General features: G+C 44.2%; 1 protein-coding gene across 8 annotated transcripts; it reads left to right on the top strand.

The window, feature by feature from the left end:
- The first annotated feature begins 2 nt into the window (after nt 1-2).
- nvl (nuclear VCP like) lies at nt 3-20,599 on the top strand. Of its 8 annotated transcripts, none has more exons than XM_085243109.1 (24): nt 3-138; nt 1,128-1,200; nt 1,493-1,563; nt 2,668-2,720; nt 2,996-3,074; nt 3,159-3,213; nt 4,308-4,505; nt 8,091-8,226; nt 8,650-8,720; nt 8,881-9,015; nt 9,182-9,283; nt 9,614-9,731; nt 9,881-10,025; nt 10,696-10,984; nt 11,513-11,734; nt 11,900-12,004; nt 12,825-12,887; nt 13,137-13,256; nt 17,259-17,358; nt 17,956-18,062; nt 18,288-18,364; nt 18,507-18,598; nt 19,146-19,243; nt 20,456-20,599. In XM_085243109.1, the coding sequence occupies exons 2-24, from the start codon at nt 1,144-1,146 to the stop codon at nt 20,495-20,497; spliced, it is 2,535 nt and encodes an 844-aa protein (XP_085099235.1). In that variant the 5' UTR covers nt 3-138; nt 1,128-1,143; the 3' UTR covers nt 20,498-20,599. The 8 variants fall into 8 exon arrangements, with proteins under 8 accessions (XP_085099235.1, XP_085099233.1, XP_085099234.1 ...); XM_085243107.1 differs by having other exon boundaries at nt 27-469; XM_085243108.1 differs by having other exon boundaries at nt 27-469; nt 1,131-1,200.
- Nucleotides 20,600-20,640: the final 41 nt, after the last annotated feature.

The raw sequence follows: 20,640 nt of genomic DNA on the forward strand, positions 1-20,640 counted from the left end.
CACAGAGCGGCAGACTGGGAGCCACCGTGCCCGCCGACTACTGTCTCACACTACAGCTTCCCCGGGGCCAGGAACCACGCGGTTTGGACTGCTGCTTCTCACTGATACAAGGACGTGTTCGGTGTCGGGAGTGCTGAAGTAACGGTCAACTCATTTTCTTTATGACAAATTCATATTTCGAGCTTTTCAAACTACATCGCAAAACGTACCGGTGTGTTCTGATGTTTCCCAAATCTCAAGAAAGGCTGTTTTATTTTGAAAATAATCACCCGGATGTGATCATTTTCGTTTCCGGGATAACTGTGTGTCGCACTCGTGTTGGTGGTAAGGCTGTTTCCCCGTGCCTGTAAAAGCCACGCGTGAGAAACCGCGTGGTGACGGGGTTGTGTTTTAATGCCGTCCAGCTGATACAAGCCGGACATCCACGCTTTAAAGCCCGCGAACAGGAGCGCCCTCCACTACTTTGATCGTGAGTCACGTTTTTGCAGGAGCCGTTTAGACTTTTGTTTGGTCCGCTACGCTTGAGTCTGTGCCTCTTTCATACGTGGGTGCTTAAAAACACGCGAGTGGCCGTACAGCTGTGCCCACACTCACAGCTCTTGTTTTCTAGCCGTCCCTGCCTGATGAATGTCGCTGTCACAGAGTCGCTTCTGATCACCTGGATGTGCTGAAGAAATCATAGAGATGAGATGAACAGGAGTTCCTTCTGGGATGCTTGAAGATGGTGAAGGAAAGAAACAATAAGAGCCAGGCCACCGTCTGTCCCAGAGCTTTTGTTTGCTGCTGAGTGAAAAATCTGATTTCTGCTGCAAACTGTGTAGAAAATTGTCCAAATAAAGAAATTGGAGAAATGATGCTCCTAACAGAAAGCAATGAATAACACCGGTGTTATTAGTGGCGCAGTGAGGGGCTGAGCGGGCTTGGAAAAACAATAACATGAAGACTTTGAAGTTCGGTGCAAATGTGATGTATCATAGTTTAATACGAGGCTAGTAAAGGCGCCGTGGGGACATAGTGGTTGTAAGTTGTCACAGGAAGCTGGACACAGTGCTTTTCTGTTGTAAAAGGTGAGTGTAAAATGACGCTGTGGTTACCATGGTTACTAAAGCTGAGGGTGTGTCCTGCAGCAGGCGCGGAGAAGGCATGAAGGGCCACGGCGGCGGGTGGCAGGACGGTCGCCTCAGACAAAGAGTTGAGCAGGTACGTGTCTCTCCTCAGTCACCAGTGCGACCAAGACCAGTACAAAGTAATCAGATTACATGTTACTGAAACCAATGATGTCATCATTTGTGTTGCATGAGTTCTTTGAGCATCTGCTGTGTGTGTGTGAGAGAGACCCTGGCACTGCTTCACACTGTGTGGCCATCATCGAGCTGTCAAAACTATTGATGTTCCATAAATATAATGCCAGCGAGTGGATTTCATGATGTTTCCTGGTGATTTTCCTTGTGTCCACCACTTTGGTTACATGAATGTTGAACTGTGTTTTCAGTATCTGGGCTCCAGCAGCAGTGAATATGTGGATCTGTCAGCCATGGCCCTGGACCTTCAGAAACTGTACAGGCGAGTCATCTGTCCTGGCTCAAATAAGACACTCGAGCTTGTTCCACAAAGCTGAGATCTGCACGGCTGGTTCCAGTGAAGATATGTGGTGGTGTAAAAGCCCTGCATGTTGACTCTTCTTTGTCTGTGTTAAATCGGCTCTATTTTAATGCTTGAGTGGCTGACATGGTTTTAATGCATCACACTGCAGACCTGCATCTGTGAGGTTGGCTAATATCTGAAATTTATGAGCACATTTTCACAGACACTGATAACAGTGACACATACGGTCACTGGACTTGTCAGTTCGACAAATCTGGTCCTTAGTGGGTCTTAGAGTGGGGTCAGTGCTCATAAGGAGCTTGTTGGAGTTCCTTCAGCAGCAATAAGCTGAAGTAAAGGTGTTCTCCATCATTCTGTCATCATTGTGGATGAAGTTCTGTTCTCTGAGGTTTGCAGGCATGTGTTTGAAATGACCCTGTAACCTGTGTCAGACCGATGGGCAGCAGATCATTGCTGATGTCCTTCCACCTTGGCATTGTGTTAACACACACCTGAGTGCTGCTGTGTTCACACTGATCAGCTCATCAGCACCTGGCTGCTGCTGACCTCCCTCGTCCCTGTCAGAGTGTTACGCCGTGCTTTTTTCCTATTCGCTGCATCGGGCTTCATTTTTGTTAAAAAGAAATATGACATGTGGTTCTTTATTTCATTTTCAGACTTGGTAAAGACCAGATTGTTTTTTGTTTTTATCATGGCCTGAAAACCTTACTACTGAAAGGGGTTGTACCTCCTCTTCCACACCACTGAGCTCACTGAGGAGAGCAGAACAAGGTGTACAAAGACTCTGGAAACTCCGTCTTTGGGTTGAGAAAATCAGTGAAGAAACATCTGATCATTAGTCCATTGTTTATTGTCACAGAAAGCGTGAATCAGTTGTCTTTCCTGTGTCTGGTAGTCCGTTATATTAATTAGCTTCACCACTTTTTAATTACATTCCTTTTACATGCATGAGGTGAAGGACGGCTGGGATAGAATTGAAAATGCACATAAATCTGAGTCCGTGTCGGCCTTAGGTGCTTCCACCGCTTTGGTCCTGGTGACATGAAGTTATTGTGTCTTTAGGATGGACTATGGCAGAAGAAACAAGACGGCGTTCAGGATCCAGGTAGAGAAAGGTAAGAGAGCACGGTCTGTGTGGTTCTGCTGTTTGGACACATCTCGATTGATATTGAACAAGAAGGATGAATGATTCCACTGTAGCAGCAGGCTGGTTAAGGATGATCATGTTGAACCTTTTTAATGAAAAACAGGCAGGATCATTCAGGTTTTCCATCACAGGAAGTCTTGTCGTGCAGCGATATGACAAAAGCCCAGATGACCTCTGCAGCTTGTGTGTGTCTGTTACAGCCTAATGATTGTGCACTCAGTTTGACATGTATGGCTTTTCTAGTGTATGAAGCAGTCATTAAGGATTCTGGGCTGAACGAGCTGGAGAGCAAACACCTGGCTAAGAGAGCCAAGCACACTGGGTGAGGCCCTCTGCTTGTTGTGTCCTCTGCTGTTCTTCTGCTCTTTAAATGTGTAATTGATGTGCTCTAAATCTGTGTTTACAGTGACGAGAGTGGTAGCAGCAGCTCAGAGGAGGCTTCTGACAGTAATGAGAACATTGTAAGCACTAATTAGTGTGTGTGTGTGTGTGTGTGTGGATGCTCAGTCATCCAGGTAAGGAAATCCCAAAAAGTTGATTCTTTTCTCTGAACAGAATTTTAACCGACTTTAGCAAGGACTGCCTAAAGCTAGCACATGTGCACGAGCAAACAGCACGACTGATGGCTGCACCTGAGATTCAGATGCAGACAAAGCAGGATTACTCCTAAAAGTCTGCAAATGCAATCTTCATTTAAGGCTTCCCAGCAACAAAAATGCCCCAGAACCAGCTGCTCAGTGAACGGGTGAGACAGATTTGACATGCTAAAATTAAAAGAGATCCGACAGAGATCTTCTCGATGAGAGTAGCAAAAAGTGGAGAAAAACATCCTCGCAAAAGCTGCGAAAACTTTGTTGTGACGCCGAGGCAAAGCAGAGCTGCTGCGGACAAAAGCTTCAACTTGTCCCAGCAATGCAAAGCGCCCAGCATCCAACATCTGCATGGAGGAAAGGAAGGCACTCGCATCCCTTAGTAATGACAACAACAGTATCATGCATCCTGTCAAGCGTAGGTGCACCAACCAGAAAGACTATCATGAGAAATACTTATGAGCCCCTGAAAGAAGACCCAGGAAGTGGATAGACTGAAGCAGTTAGAACAAGACGATGCTGTTGACCGCAAGCTGCACCAAGGCTGAATGGTTTACCAAAGACACATTAACAGGGTGCACCTTTAAGACCGACTGTAACTCTGTCACCTATAACATCTCAAAGTTTCTGGCTTCGATCCTCAACCTGCTGCAGCTCTGAACACCACATCCAGAACACCCTGGATTTTATTGAGATGTCATTATGGAGGCAGAGGAAACAATAGTTCGATGGTCAGTGGTCATGATTTACATGTTAATGATGAAGAAGTTGAGCTCACAGCCTGTTGTTAGTCACCGTGCGAATGTTCAGCTGAGACTGAAGACGTCACCTGATGAGTGACGAAAACATCCAGATGAACAGAATCAACTTCTTGGGGCAGCGTGCGTGCGCGTGTGTGCGCGTGCGTGTGCGTGCGTGTGTGGTTTAGCACTAATTTGCTAATGACCTTTTTCTCCCTGTCACAGCCCACAAACCAAATGAACAGCTCTCTGTCGTCTCTGTACCGGAAAGGGAACGCTGCTACCAGCAGTCCTCGCAGCACAGCCACTGCTCCGCCTTCGGCTTCAGTGACCCTGGTCTCCAAAGGAGGCTGGTTTATTGATAGAGCTCCCGAGAAGAGCAGCACCATCATCGACCTTTGTGACGACCCGACCAAACAACCAGTAAATGTCTGTAACTAACATGTCTGCACAGATGAACCCTAGTAAGCGTCGTGTGATAATCATTAAGATGTGATGTGGTTGTGCTCTTTGGTGCTTGGAATTGCATCACAGTCAGTATTGCAAGTTGTTTGGCTTCAATAAGAAAAGTGCTGGTTGTGCCTGTCAGCTTTCTCTGCATGATTTCAGTCCCTCACATCACTGTGGAGGAGTTTTGAACCACTCCGCTTCAGTCCATGGCAAATGGACTGATTCTTATGTAGCGCTTTACTCTCCCGGAGTACTCAAAGCGCTCTATACAACACGCCACATTCAAGCACTTCTAAACACAAGTGCAACTAATAAACATTCACACACATTCACACTCCGATGGACGCATCGGAGAGCAATTTGGGGTTAATATTTTGCCCAAAGGTATTTGGCATGCAGACTGGGGAAGCCAGGAATCGAACCACCAACCTTCCAGTCAGTAGCTGATCTGCTCTGCCACAGCCACCCCTGGTCCATGGATGTTTGCAGGCAGCAAACTATCATTTATGCACATTTCTCTTAAGGTCCCGCCACAGCATTTCAATCAGGCTGAGGTCCAGCTCCGACTGGGTTCATCCCCGGCTCCCCAGTCTGGAAGTGTTCTTGGTCCTCACTAGGGCTGCCACAAACGATTATTTTGATAGTCGACTAGTCACCGATTATTTATGCGATTAGTCGACTAATCAGATCATCATCCATTGGCCGTAAAACTACAGCTTATTGCACCAGCAGCATCTGCTCTTATATAACTATCATTAGCTTACAGCTGTAAGTGTTTGTGCTAACTAAAAATAAAGACGAGATGATAGTTTATTAAATTTTAATGAAATTTGCAGATTGTTTCGGTGAAGTTTAATAAACTCCTTGCTATCTAAAATATAACAGGACACCGGAGTAAATTCTCCAGCATCTCACACTTCTGATAATCAGCTGTCTGCTTGATGTTTATTCAGCTGTGTAAAAACTATAACTTTAATCTCAGCCAAACCGATTTACTCAGGAACAAATAAAATACTAAAAAAAAAAAAGCCAAACAATAACATTTTTAAGTTATCTAAGTGACTTATATATATATTTAACCTGAGTAGCGAAAGACGGCGGTGGGTTTGAAAACGATTTGCGGGGAGTCTGGTGTTCTCACGGCTCTAGTTAGCCTTGCCCCCGCCTAGCTAACGAGCTAGTGGGTAACAGACGTCTCCGAAAACGTCGGAGCGCTTTTGAAAATATGTGGTGTCTTGATAAACTGAGCCGATATTTGAGGTTTACACAGCTACATTCTCGCCTGAAAATATGTTAAACGTTTATTTTGTGACCCAGAAAGAATAATAAGAGTAACATTAAAACTAACTAGCTGCCGCCATTGTTGGAAACTGCGCTGGGCCGCGCTATGAATTCTGGGACACAGCTGCTTCTTCTTCGGGGTTTAACGGTAGCTGACATCCTTGTACATGCAATGCTGCCATCTTCTGTTCCAGTCCGTTATTACACTCTTAAATCCTGCTATTATTCCTGCGTCTTTTGTGATCTTACAAAGCTTCAAACGACGCGTCGACTATTAAATCAGTCGTCGACGATTTTGATAGTCGACGTAATCGTGACTAGTCGACAAATCGTGGCAGCCCTAGTCCTCACTGAATTCTCAGTTGCACCAGTGCATTCACTGAAATGGGAATGTTATATTGAAGTGCTTAAGTATAGAAAAGGTATGTGAATGAGGATCATACTAGAAAGTGCTTTGAGTTCTCAAATGGAGTAAAAAAGTATTACTTGGATACCATTTATCAAGGTGTGGCAGCTCTGCCATTGTACTCTGTGCTGATATGCTGTGTTTGCCGCTCTTTGTTGTCCTCTGCCCAAAGGACGTTGGGCCTGATTTACTCACATTCACGTGGAATTGTTCTTACCCTGCGCAAAAAATGAGTTTGCATGCAAAATCACTGCTGCATGTATGAAAGGTGATTCTGGCCTATTTTGTTCTCACCATCACGTGTGAGTGAATCAGAATTGCACAAGGCCATTAGTTCTAAACAGTCTCATACAGTTCGCGGGCACTAGCTCCAATTTTCCTCTTGAAGGAAACGCGTTTACCTCCAAGTGAAGCGGAGAAAGCAGTGGCCAAGGCAAGAAACGAGGAAAAAATTAATAATAGTGTCTGAGGTCCAAGGACGAAGCAACAGGTCTCCACAGGAGTGAAGACCGTTTGGATATGGAAATGGATAAATACATACATGATATCATAGTGACACTGAGACGGTCACTGTGGCTCAAAAGTGAAGTGTGCAATCAAAGGTGGTGAGAAAATGGGTCACGGACAAGAAGCTGTTGAACGGCACTGCTTCTTTTATAGTGCTTTTGTCTCTACCTGAGCACTTTAGACAACATGCCTCCTTCACCTTTTTCTTTCTGTATGGAAGTACATTCATACTCCATCAGAGAGCAATTTGGCACTGGTGTGGAACTTACAGACTGGGAGCAGCCAGAATCACTAACCTTCCTTCGGTTGTTTACATATTTGTCCCACTTGAAGGTTTCAATCACCAAATAAATGTTAATATCAAAGATAACCTGAGTTACACATTTGAAATGTTTGTTTCATCCATTGAGGGAAAGACGTTATCCAGACCTACCTGGCCATGTGTGGGAAAGTAATTGCCCCTAAAACTAACCCTTGGCTGCAAGAACTGCCATCAAGCACTGGCAGTGAGTCTTTTACATCTCTGTGGTGAAGCTTTGCCCCACTTTGACCCAAGTTCAGCCACACTGGAGCACTGTCCATGCCAAAGCATCTCAATCAGATTTAGGCCCGACTTTGTTCGTTGCTTCTTTGAGCCAGTCAGAGGTGCACTTGATGCCGTGTGTTGGGTTATTTTCCTGCTGCGTAACCCGAGTGCTCTTGTCGGGTCATAAACTGATGGCCTGACATTCTCCTTCAAGATTTTCTGGTAGAGAGACAAATCTATGGACTATCCAGGCTTGAAGCAGCACCACTGTGTCTGACTGCTGGTATGAAATGCTGTGTTAGTTTGCTCTCATATGTAACGTGACTCAAGCTTCCAGTCTTTGTGTTGTTTTGGTCAGCAATGGTTTTCACCTTCAGCTCTCCACAGTTTTCTTCCCCTTGTTTCCTGGTTTTCTGGAGTCCCAGCCTTAGAAATGGCTCGGTATCCATCCTTTCCAGACACGGCAGTGTTTTGTCTTCCAGCAGGTTCTTTAGATCATAATGACGTGTTCCTTTTTTTAGCTCTTTTAGTTTACTTCATTTTCTCAAATAAAGGACTTGATAAGAAATCACCTAACATGTAGCTGATTTCTTGAGCATGTCTGACAGTAAGCCTGCGTGTGGCGAAGCTGAACTGTGGTTGGACGCAGCGTTTCATGAGGGGGGCAATTACTTCCTCACACAGGCCACGGTAGACTTGGCTAGCTTTTCCCCATTAATAGATGAAGTCCACAGTTGTGTCATATTAACATTTGATGACATGAAACATGTAACTGTGACACATATGCAAAAAGAGACGGTATTGTGATCAGTATTTATGTCCTGTGTTCACGTTACATGGCCTCCTCGCCTGTCACAAACAGACTGACGTGTCCATTCTGGAGGGGGACAGGTCTCACAAGAAGTCCAAAAAAAGGAGAAAGACTGCTGAAAGAAGTCCTGAAACCACAGAGACACACACGCTCAACAAGAAAGGTACCGCTTTGTGTAGTTTGTCAGTGCGATCATACAGCTACTGCAGTGCTTCCTGTGCATTAGATGGAGCGATTGTAAAGAGAGGCATCCACAGGCGAGAATAATTTGCTGTGCTGTTCAGAGATGCATTATGGGTAATCGCCGTGCCTCACTGAGCATGCACCTCGTGCAGTGGGTGGGAGCTAAGGTACGTCTCAGACGATATCTGGCTCCACTTTAAAAGGGTTCAGCTCCACCCCCCACAACATTTTCAGCCTTGCAGAAAAACTTGCATGCAAACATTTTTGACCCCTTATTTCTAATTCTATAAATAAGGCATGTGTTTCACTTCAGTTCCAATACGTCTGTTAGTATAAGACTTCACTGCAGTGGTTGTCAGCGTCTGTTTCTTTGCAGTCATTTTCTCTATGAATGATTCTTTAGGAAAGTCGCCCGAGCTGCACTACCCCACTTTGAAGTTTGAAGATGTTGGAGGAAATGAAGAGACGTTAGTGGTTAGTACCGTCGTCCTTGCTGCCTTGTCTGTAGCTACATTAGCTTCTTTGATTAAAGTGCATTGCTGTAACACAGCACGGCGTAAATGAAGAATGTGTTGACTGCACATGAAATTGTCCAGCTGGTGTTCACTCATTTCTATAAAAAACATTGCTGCAGGAAGTGTGTAAGCTGCTCATACACATGCGACACCCAGAGGTGTACCAGCAGCTGGGAATGGTTCCTCCGAGGGGCTTTCTGCTGCATGGACCACCTGGTTGTGGAAAGACCCTGCTGGCCCAGGCTGTGGCTGGGGTGAGTGCTGGACAATTCATATATAGAGATGCACCTCGGCATCCTTTCAGCCTGGTTTCATCACGTTTTGGCAACAAAGTGCTGCTACTTCTCTAACAGGGTCTGAGTATGGGTGACGTCCATGAAGGTGTTGTGCACTTAAATAAGCTGTGATTGTGTGTTTCAGGAGATGCACCTGCCCATGTTGAAGGTTTCTGCTCCAGAGCTGGTGTCCGGAGTGTCCGGGGAGTCTGAACAGAAGCTCAGGGAGCTGTTTGACCTCGCTGTGGTTAATACTGCTTTTTTTCCACTTTTACTTCCAATCGTTCCAGAAGTGTCCGGCTCGCTCCTGAGCCCGCACCTTATTTTAGCAGCGTGCTGGTGATTGACAGGCAGTCGAACGCAGCTGATCCTCAAAGCCGCAGCAACGCTCTAAGTTTAGATGGTTTGATGGAGCTGCAGGCTCACGGGTGCAGACGTGTTATGGTGTCAGAGAAAGTCCTCTTTGAATGTGGTTAAAAACTTGTATAGAGATCAAGGCGGTGCATGAATAAGCATGAGACCTGTGGCGTGACTGTAACAATGTAAAGCGAATGTAGTTTCTCTTCCTCCCTTGCAGAGTTCAGCTCCGTGTATCCTCTTCATAGATGAGATAGATGCCATCACCCCTAAAAGAGAGGTGGCCTCTAAAGATATGGAGAGGAGGATTGTAGCCCAGCTGCTAACCTGCATGGATGGTATGACATGCAATTCTCTTGTGGAAATACAAGCAGACTCACAAACATAAGCACTTATCAGGCTCGTCGCACCGGAACGCTCGTGTTCATTAACACCACACCTCGGCTTTCGCCAGCGGCGTCACGTTTTTTTGCACTCTGCCTGACAGATCTGAATAGTCTGGCAGTTCCGGCTCAGCTCCTGGTCGTCGGTGCCACCAACAGACCAGACTCCCTGGACCCCGCCCTCCGCAGAGCCGGCCGCTTCGACAGAGAGATCTGCATGGGTATCCCAGATGAAGCGGCACGTCTCAGGTCAGCTACACACAACTAGACGGACAAATTGGTGTTTCAGTTGTGCTTCGTGTCAACATTTCACGTTTACCTTTTGTACTTTCTTGACTGGTAGCCAAAGGCCATCAGGGCGGGAATGGGTGAGAAATTAAAGGAACAGCACCTTCCCTACTCGAGGTTCTCTCTGTTATTGGGAAACACTTGGGTCACTTTGGGTTCCAAGTAAAAGAAAATAGAGGTGACAGAGGCAGTGTCAGGGATCTAACAGTGACGTGAACACATCACAGGCAGCCTGATCGATATTAGCTAACAACAGAGCAGGAATGTGAAGCAAGGTTTCCTTAATACGCTGCGTATGCTGACCTGTATCGTCCTGAAAAAACAGGGAAGCATACGTGCGACCTCTGTGGAAAGCAGAGCAGAACTGAATCACACCACGAACTCCAGTTCTGTGGCAGAAAGATGAGGTGATACTGAAGGAAGGGGTCGTGATTTGAATAACATGTCCATCACAGATGGCGATGAGATGCTCAGAGGATGCTGAGACCTAAAGCAAAGTGTTGGGCAGGTGGACGATCAGCACCGTGCCCGTTTGTGGAGCAGGGATTGTTGACACTTTTGGGTATTTACCACAGCAGTCTCTCGCTCGGCTCACGAGTACACAGTTTGAACGTGTTTGTTACTCTCCCAGGATCTTGAGGACGTTATGTCGAAAGCTGAAGCTGCCAGAGGACTTTGATTACCAGCAGCTGGCCCGACTCACCCCAGGCTACGTGGGTGCTGACCTCATGGCTTTGTGCCGCGAAGCTGCCATGAGTGCTGTAAACAGGGTGCTGCTGGAAACGAGGGGGCCTCCGCACAGCCAAAGCCAGACATCTGCTAAAGAACCGTTAGCTTTGACAGACGTCACGTCAGAACAACAACAAGCGACCGACGCCAACCCCGTGCCTCAGGAGGAGCCGGGACAGAATCATCAGCAGGTACGAGGAGCTCCGGGACGGTCTCAAACGTTACTCAGCACGATGATCGTTCTTAAATAATGAGGACTACAGACTTGCTGCTTATTTGTTTTTCTTATGAGCTCTTGTCAGTGTTAGTATATGAGATCAGAGTGAGAGATGCCTGCAGGTGCTGTTAAAGCTGTCGTTACTGCTCATGTTTGGATGACTCGGGCTAACAGAACTGCTGTTCTCAGAGCACGAACACAGATCTTTGCATGTTTTACAGAAATACTCACTTAAGAAGTTTGAACTTGACATAGATTAGAGCCAAACTGAGGCGAGCGGCGCACACAGATCTGTATGGCTCATATCACACAGCAGACACACCTTCAGTGTGGCAGGCTGTTAAATATGTTGGTGCTGCTTCAACCACAGCACGTGTACGCGTCGCTGCCCTGTTTTTGTGGAGATGCCACACTCACTCTGTTGTGCTGCATTTGAATGCAAAACGACTCGACGGGATTTCCTGCCTCTGCGTTGCCCTGACGTGTTATGTGCTGCGTCCAGCAGGGGGAGCTGTGGAGCGTGCTGTGCCTGCTGAAGAGCACAGAGACCCTATCAGAGGAGAAGCTGGCTGGCTTGTCCATTCTCATGTCAGATTTCCAGCTCTCTCTGGCTAGTGTGCAGCCCTCAGCTAAGAGGGAAGGATTTGCCACAGTGCCTGATGTCACCTGGGAAGATGTGGGAGCGCTGCAGGATGTCCGAGAGGAGCTCACCATGGCTATACTGGTAAACACATGGATTTCAGAATAAGCCATGACCCTTTTATTTTATTGTCTTTTATTATACTACTGTCCTCTGTTCTCTCACACGTTACCTGTGTTTGAGCTGGTTCAGCCTCACTCGTCTCTGATCAGTGTTAGCACAGATAACACAGCCGTGTGTGCCCTGCAGGCTCCAGTGCGTTCTCCAGAGCAGTTCAGAGCTCTGGGGCTGAGCGCTCCGTCTGGGGTGCTGCTGGCTGGACCTCCAGGATGTGGAAAAACCCTGCTGGCCAAGGTTGTCCCGCCCACCGACACATACACGAGCATCATCTGTTTTCATAGCACAGCATAGTTATGAAAATCTGAGTGATGAATTTTAAACATGTTCAAACCAAATCGATTATCATTTATTTATTTTATATGTAACTTTTTTTTTTTTTTTTTTTTTTCATTTTTTAAATGCAAAGAAGTTTTGGTTTATTCATTACTTGTGAATCTTATTTGTACAATGTCAGAATATTTTTTTAATTGTCAAAATGTGAAGTAACAACTGCCTGTTTTTTTCTTTAAACCTTTAATAGGCGAAACTCTGGCGAAATTTCTGACAGTGAATCATGAAGGAAATGGAGAACAGAGTAGTAAACAATAGGTGCTTCTACATACAAAAATTGTTTTAATATATGGACAAATATTACACAAGCCTTATCGCAACTTATCTCATCTAAAACCACACAGGTGAAACATATCCATTTTACATCCATTCCAGGTAAAAGGGAGCGCACCGTGAATATACAAATTTATACAAAAATATATGCAAAAAAAAAGGTGGGTGGGGCTTCTGTACTCGCAGTCAAAGCTTGACTGTTTACTCTTTTTTTTTTTTTTTTTTTTTTTTTTATATGTATTTTATATGTAACTTTAATATGAAGTAAATCAGGACATTCGGTCTCTTTCTGAGGATGAAGTAGGGTCACTGTCAGTATCAGTCACACGTCTCTGTGGAGACTGGACAAACACACTTAACTTAGCATAAGGCCTATGGCTAACTTGGCTCTGTCATGCTGCTCATTTTCTCAGCGTGCCTCACTGAATGCTTCTATTCTCTTTCCTGGCAGGCCGTAGCCAACGAGTCAGGCCTCAACTTCATCTCTGTCAAAGGACCAGAGCTGCTCAACATGGTAAGTCACTGAGCTGGAGAGCTTGCTGCTGTGCTGGCCTCAGCCTGTGCATTGCTGCATTGTTTTGGAGAGTCGTAGCAGAGCCAAGAAACATGCCTCTGAGGGTTTGTCCCGAACCACCAGCCACACATGCCTGCATATTATCTGCATATCTGGATTCTCATTTCTGTTGATTTCTTTATAAGTGTGCTGAATAAAAGTCGACCGTCTGTGTCGACCTCAGAGCTGACTTGTGCTCTGTGTTTGCAGTATGTGGGAGAGAGCGAGCGGGCTGTCAGACAGGTCTTCCAAAGAGGACGCAACTCTGCTCCTTGTGTGATCTTCTTTGACGAGATCGACGCACTGTGTCCACGCCGCTCAGGCCACGAGGTAAGATCATAATGTTAGCATGTCAGGAAAGTGTGATTTCATTTAAACTGTATGTTCCCATTAGACACACAAAGCCCTGTGGAACTCCATGACTTGTGGTTAAGAAGACTCCCCATTTACATATCTGTCAGATGTTATTCAAACCAATGCAGGCCATTTCCTTTCACAGCCAGTGTGTCTCTCTGTAGTAACATACCGTGGTTGACAGTATCAAACGCTGCACCAAGCAGGACAAGCACTTCGTTTTTAATACCTCTGTGGGCTCATCTTCCCTTTTATGTATTTATCTATGAATTTCTGTTATTATTCACATGTGCATGTTGTTGAAATCTCCCAATTCTTTGAATCTTTGGGCTGAAGGAAGGACAGTACTCGGTGTATTTATGCTCAATCAACAATACTTTATTTCCATACAATTCAACACTTAAGAGCATAAGGACCATCATGATGGGGAGACATGCCTGAAGAGGGTCACCGCAAGTCTCAAACTGGTGACGGGCTACTAAGCTTCTTATAGCCGCTAGTGGCCCCACCTAGTCGTAAAAGCCCAAACATTCACATTCTTTCTCTCATACGGCGCCTAAGTTATGACCTCGGCTCCCTGTCTTTCTGCTCTCTGTAAGGTGGGGGTCTGGAATGTGGTCCATCTCCCCTGTCTTATACACAGAGTCTCCTGCTTACAACCTTCTTTTTATGATTCAACAATAAAGCATGTCAAGAAAACAGTGTAACACATTCCCAGCAGATCAAGGATACAGAGTGATGCACACTTATCTAATGAACTAATAAGTGAATATTAGGGGTGCAACGATACACAAAATTCACGGTTCGGTTCGATACTTTGGTGTCACGGTTCGATATTTTTTCGATACAAAAAAATGTTCATGCATTTTTAATTTGTCATTTATTAAAATTATAAATATATATTTTAACTCAAAAGTACAGTTTTTAAATTTAACCCTAACCCTTGTGCGTGTTTTTTATTTTGACAGCGAATGCGCACCTGCGGACCACTTATGTGCAGCCCTGGTTATTTAGCTCGTCATATCGCAGCCACAGAAATTCTTTTGTCCATGAAACCATAAAGCTGCACTTTCTTTTTGCCTTATAGTCTGATTTGTCATAACTTCTCCGTTTTGTGGTAAGCTTTTCTTTGGTTGTCACTTCTTCACCCTGACCTGTCTTATTTGGCTCAGCAGAACTGAAATGCTTTTACACACGCACTCACATAAGCTCAGCGATTCTCTGCGCGATCAACCTCTCACATGTTTAAGCTTGCTGCGTCATGTTTGCATAGGCAAGGCAAGGCAAGGCAAATTTATTTGTATAGCACAATTCAACAACAAGGTGATTCAAAGTGCTTTACAGAGACATTAGAAACAAGAACAAATAAAAAGCATGATTTAAAATTGATTAAAACAAGCAAATAACCTAACTAACTAATTAACAAACAAACAAACAAACAAACAAACAAACAAACAAACAAACAAAACAGTATATAAAATCAAAACAGATAAAATCAGAACAGTAGATAAAATCAGTAGTTAAATGTAAGTTTTGAAATTTAAGCTTAAAGTGTGGATTTGGTACTTTATTCAAATGCAGCTGAGAACAGGTGAGTCTTCAACCTGGATTTAAATAAACTGAGTGTTTCAGCTGATCTGAGGCTTTCTGGGAGTTTGTTCCAGATATAAGGAGCATAAAAGCTGAATGCAGCTTCTCCGTGTCTGGTTCTGACTCTGGGAACTGATAAAAGACCGGATCCAGATGACCTGAGGGATCTGGATGGTTCATACTGGGTCAGGAGGTCACTGATGTATTTTGGTCCTAAACCATTCAGAGCTTTATAGACCAGCATCAGGACTTTAAAGTCTATCCTCTGACGGACTGGCAGCCAGTGTAAAGACCTCAGAGCTGATGTGGTCCACTTTTTTGGTCTTAGTGAGGACTCGAGCAGCAGAGTTCTGAATGAGCTGTAGTTGTCTGACTGATTTTTTAGGTAGACCTGTAAAGATGCTGTTACAGTAATCAAGCCTACTAAAGATGAATGCATGGACTAGTTTTTCCAGGTCCTGTTGGGACATCAGATCTTTTATCCTTGAAATATTCTTGAGGTGATAGTAAGCTGACTTTGTTATTGTCTTAATGTGTTTTTCTAAGTTTAGGTCTGCATCCATCACTACACCCAAATTTCTCGCCTGGTTTGTGGTTTTTAGATGTATAGATTGAAGTTCTCTGGTGACCTGTAATCGTTTTTCTTTGGCGCCAAAGACTATTACCTCAGTTTTGTTTTTGTTTAGCTGGAGAAAATTGTGGCACAACCAGTCATTGATTTCCTCAATGCATTTACCAAGAGCCTGTACAGGGCCTCGGTCTCCTGGTGACATTGTGATATATATTTGTGTGTCATCTGCATAGCTGTGATAGTTTATTTTGTTGTTGTTTATAATCTGTGCCAGTGGGAGCATGTAGATGTTAAACAGAAGGGGTCCCAAGATGGAACCTTGGGGAACTCCACATGTGATACTTGTCTGCTCAGATGTGAAGTTACCTATTGATACATAGTAAGCTAACGATTAATAAGACGATGTCAGAGGAATTGGTGCACAAATTATCATCACTCACCAATCAGTGCTGTCGCTCTCTATACACAGTTCGCACGATTGCAAAGTGAAAGCAAAAAAACAAGCGCAAATTCAAACGCGATTTCAATATGTCACATATTGACAGTGGCTCACCGATGCCAATGACATAATTACCCAGCTACATTTCCGAAAGAATGCAAAAGCATTGACATATATTTTTCCTACAATAGCCGGACGGGCAGGGCAGAGATCGATTTTGGTAGCCCGACTGAAAAAATCGCTAGCTCCGGGACGTCGGGCTAGCGATATTGCGAGCCCTGTATCTGATTGAGGAATCACTCATCTTTGGAAAAGAGAGTTTATTACAGAGAAATGTCTCTTTCCAAAATAAAAGCTATACTATCCGCTTCTTCTGGGCTATATTCTCAGCAGCATAAGGAGAATCATGTGCTAACAGCTGTCTAAATGACTCGGCTAAAGTTAGTAGCATGCTTGTTGTTTTTGTCTTTGCACTAGGATGATGTCGGCGTAAATGTGCAGTCATATTCGTTGTGTTCCCACTAGTGCTTTCAGGTTAATCTCGTTGAAATGACCTTAACGCCACAACACGGCAAATCTCCATTAACGAGCTACCGCCGATCGCCCCGTGCGTGGGGCTAGACGGCCAACACGTTAACGAGCTAACTGCGCTAACACACTAGTTCACACCCATGTAATTGAGCATTGCATGGCACATCCAACATACTTTACTTTAGTCCATGACTCGCTTACCTTCAGGGTCATACGTCACATGAAAACCAAAATAATTCCAAACGCCAGATCTGAATGAGGGTGGGGGAGGTCCATGTTGTAAGGAGAGCTTAACTTCTGTCTTGCTAGCTTGCCCTGCGCTCTTCCTTCTGACGATGCTGTCTGTGTTGAGCGCTCAGTGGATCTGCGTTCGACTACTCCGCCTAGGCTGCACTGTCGAGCCTAGGCGGAGTAGTCGAACGCAGATTCACTGAGCGCTCAACACAGACAGCATCGTCAGAAGGAAAGTTGATAAAATAAATTACAAATGTTGTATTGTTCGATACATATGCGTACCGAACCGAAAGCACTGTATCGAACGGTTCAATATCGATACGAATATCGTTGCACCCCTAGTGAATATGTTCTGTTAACTCAAAAGTATAATGAGAACTAGACTACATACACAGCACACCATCTAAACTAAAGGATAATATATGACCTACAACTGTTATCATAATTCAACTACTTTAACTACATATATAAGATAACATATAATAACAGAATAATCTCACAATGTGCAACATGCCAATGCCAGCACTGAGAGGCAGGAAGAGAAAGGGGGAGAAAATCTAAAAAAACAACCGCCCCCCCACAGCAGGCGTGAACTGTCTTTGTTTGTGTTCAGTCAGGAGCCAGTGTGCGGGTCGTCAACCAGCTGCTTACAGAGATGGACGGCTTGGAGAGTCGACGGCAGGTCTTCATCATGGCTGCCACTAACAGACCAGGTATGGAGATGTATTACCATAACAGCACGCCTCAAGGAGCTGCTTGGCCATGGAAACCCAGGCTGTGAAGCTCCTGGTTCACTGTTTGTGTGTTGATGTTTAAACTAAAGGAGCTCGGCAGAGCGCTGTGCACTGCCGTACGTGTCCACCACTTTGAGTTGCTTCTGTTTTTCAGTATGTTTAAGCAATGCTGTTGCTTCCACTAGATGTCAGCTGAATGTGGAATATCGAGGAGAGAGAAAATCTTACAGTATTACAGTGCCACCTTATTTCATTGAGAATAACCCATTCTTTCACAAAGGCTTGTAAAGGCAGCTGCATGACTGGACTCTACACAATGGGACTGAAAACTACTAAATCCAAAGAGTAACAGGTGTGGCCGAGGACTTTTGCTCATATAGAGTAACTGGAGACTGAAAATGGGTTTTGCTGAGGACATTTACTGATGACAAAGTTAAAGTGTCTGTAGAATTTGGGAAGTTAGATGCATGGAACAGGAAGCGGATTTAGGTTAAAAAGAATACTTTGAGCACATTCTTCTTTAAATGATTTGAAATGGCAGGTTTTTACTGTTACAATGTTCTGTTTTATCACCAGATATCATCGACCCTGCTGTACTGAGACCAGGCCGTCTGGATAAAACCTTGTATGTGGGTCTGCCACCACCAGCAGACCGCCATACCATCCTGCATACAATCACTAAAGTAGGAAATGGACCGTTTCTATTCAGATGAAATGAAAAAGTGTGCATTATATATTGTATACTATCAAATAGAGAACAAAGGGGAAACAAACACATTAAACAGTTATGTTGGTGCACTGATGACTGTATTTTAAAATCTAGCTGACACTGAAAATATCCTGCCACATACTGCTGATTAAGGACATTATAGAAAAGCTGTTGATCAACTTCACTGCTCCATGTTTAGGGGGGGACCAGACCTCAGCTGGAGCAGGATGTCAGCCTTGAAGAGATTGCACGAGATAAGCGCTGCGATGGCTTCAGGTAGGTTTGAGCCGTGGAGCAGCAGTGTGGCTGCAAAGCCTTCTGTTCTAGCTTGCAGTGTTCAAACTGCACTGACACATAAACAGCACTGAAAAGAGTGAAATCTGATCCACACTAAAGGTGTGTGTGTGTTTTGACGTAGTGGAGCTGACCTGACTGCATTGGTGAGGGAGGCGTCTCTTAATGCCCTGAGGACCTACCTGAAGTCCCAGCCTTCCTCGGCTGCATCTCCTGGTAACTGAACTCGTCCTCTGCATGCCTGCACAGTGTTTAGCTCCACAGCTGTAGTCCTCCTGTGGGTCTGCAGGTAGTCACCAAACACATTCCCATGGTTTCACTTTACTTTAGCACGTTACGGTCTAGTTAGTGCATGGACTCAGTTTAATTCAGTTCAGTTTTGTTAATATTACACCAAATCACAGCAACAGTCGCCTCAAAGCGCTTTAATATTGACCCTACAATAACATATACAAGAGAACACTGTATGCAGTATATCAAACTTTCATATTCCAACTCAAATAACAACAATAAGCTGGCCTACGAGGTGGAACCGAGACCTACCTGGGTTTTCACTGAAGATTATTTTTAGTGATTTATAAACGTAAAGAAGAAACAATCATAGCACCTGTATTCCCTCTTCTTTCTATTGATTTCTGTTTCCTCTTTAGTACAGCTAACGATTGTTGTGCTATCAAAAAGTAAAACACGATTCACAGTTGCACTGAAACTAGCTAATTACACTCATGCATGTCCATTCTGTTCGCCTCTACGCTCCACACAGGCCACACACATTCGTCTGGCTCTGCTGCTGACATCAGAGTGAGCAAGCACAACTTTGAGGATGCCTTCGGGAAGGTCCGACCGTCTGTGTCCACAAAGGTAATAAAGCATGGTCACATTTTGGGAATGTATTTTCAATCAGGATCTAGATGGATCCAAATTCTCAGACGTGTCCTGCAAGTACAGTGGTGAAAAAAGGTTAACATACCATGATATATGTTTTTTAAGTGATTAGGTCTTAGAGTCAATACATATCAACAACACCATGTGGCCTGTGATTTTTATTTATATGAAATTTGCCTGTATGTAGGTACGTACTGTGTAGTATCGTGATATTTTGTATCGATACAGGGACAGCAGAAATCGATATTTTGTTACAAAAAAAGTTTTTGTGCTCTGACTTCAGAGCATGTTGATCCTTTTCTGAGCAACAATCCTGACATTCCTTCACTGTCCAAATGTGTTTAACTTTAAGACATGTTTTATTTTAATTAAGTTTAAAACTTTTTTATTTAATGTAAAATTATATTTTGTTTTAATTTACTTTCAAATTCTTCAGGGGCTGCATAGTTTTCATAAATTGCATAGTTCAGAATAGCTATAATTGTACCAGATGGTTGCATTCAGTTAAGTTGGACTAGACTGTAATACAAACCGTTCAGTTTGTCAACAATAAAACTGACTGAGATGAGAGAAAGACTGAGTGTGAGACTTTGATATTAGATAAAATGAATATTGATAAAGTTTACCTTTATGTACAGAATCTGAATATCGCAAAATATTTTAAAAAATTGCAATAATATCGTATCGTGCGTTAAGTATTGTGATAATATCGTATCATGGGATGTATGGTGATTCCCACCTCTAGTATATATATAGATAGATAGAAATAAAATGTGTGTGTAAAAAAAGCAGGTCAGGGAGAGGCAGCTGCCAGTCTTATCACACCTCATAGTTGACTGCCAGCGCTCCTCTCTCTCCCCATAACTCATGCTGCCAGAGTCCATTACTCTGGCAGCATTCCACATGCTGCTGATAAGAAGTGTTTGTCACAGCAGACTGAACTGGCCTCAGTCACAGTCCCGCAACCTACCTGAACCGGTCTGACTCGTCACGCTAAACACTGCATGCCAAAAAACTCTGCAGTACTAACCTACAAACCGAATGTCAATGTGATCATTACTCAGGTAACTGTTTAAAATAAGTGTGGACTGAGTGAGTGACAGAGAAACGGAGACGAGCTGTTCAACTTTTGTTTCTGTGTGAAAACCACAAACGTGCACTGACTGTGTGTGTGTGTTCCTTGTGTAGGACCAGAGGATATATGAGCAGCTGAGAGAGTCCCTCAGATGACTGCCAGACCAAGAAAACATCAGCCCCACTCACAAGTGATTGAATAATATTGTAGTGTATATACAGGTATAATACTTTTCTATTAAAGTTTGACAGACGCGACTTGCACGTGTTCTTTCAGCTGGAGCACACCGACTCTACGA

The sequence above is a fragment of the Mchenga conophoros genome, linkage group LG13, assembly GCF_057382185.1.
Source record: "Mchenga conophoros isolate Kocher_MC1m ecotype Shallow Benthic linkage group LG13, M_conophoros_male_GT1.1, whole genome shotgun sequence".
NCBI lineage: Eukaryota > Metazoa > Chordata > Actinopteri > Cichliformes > Cichlidae > Mchenga > Mchenga conophoros.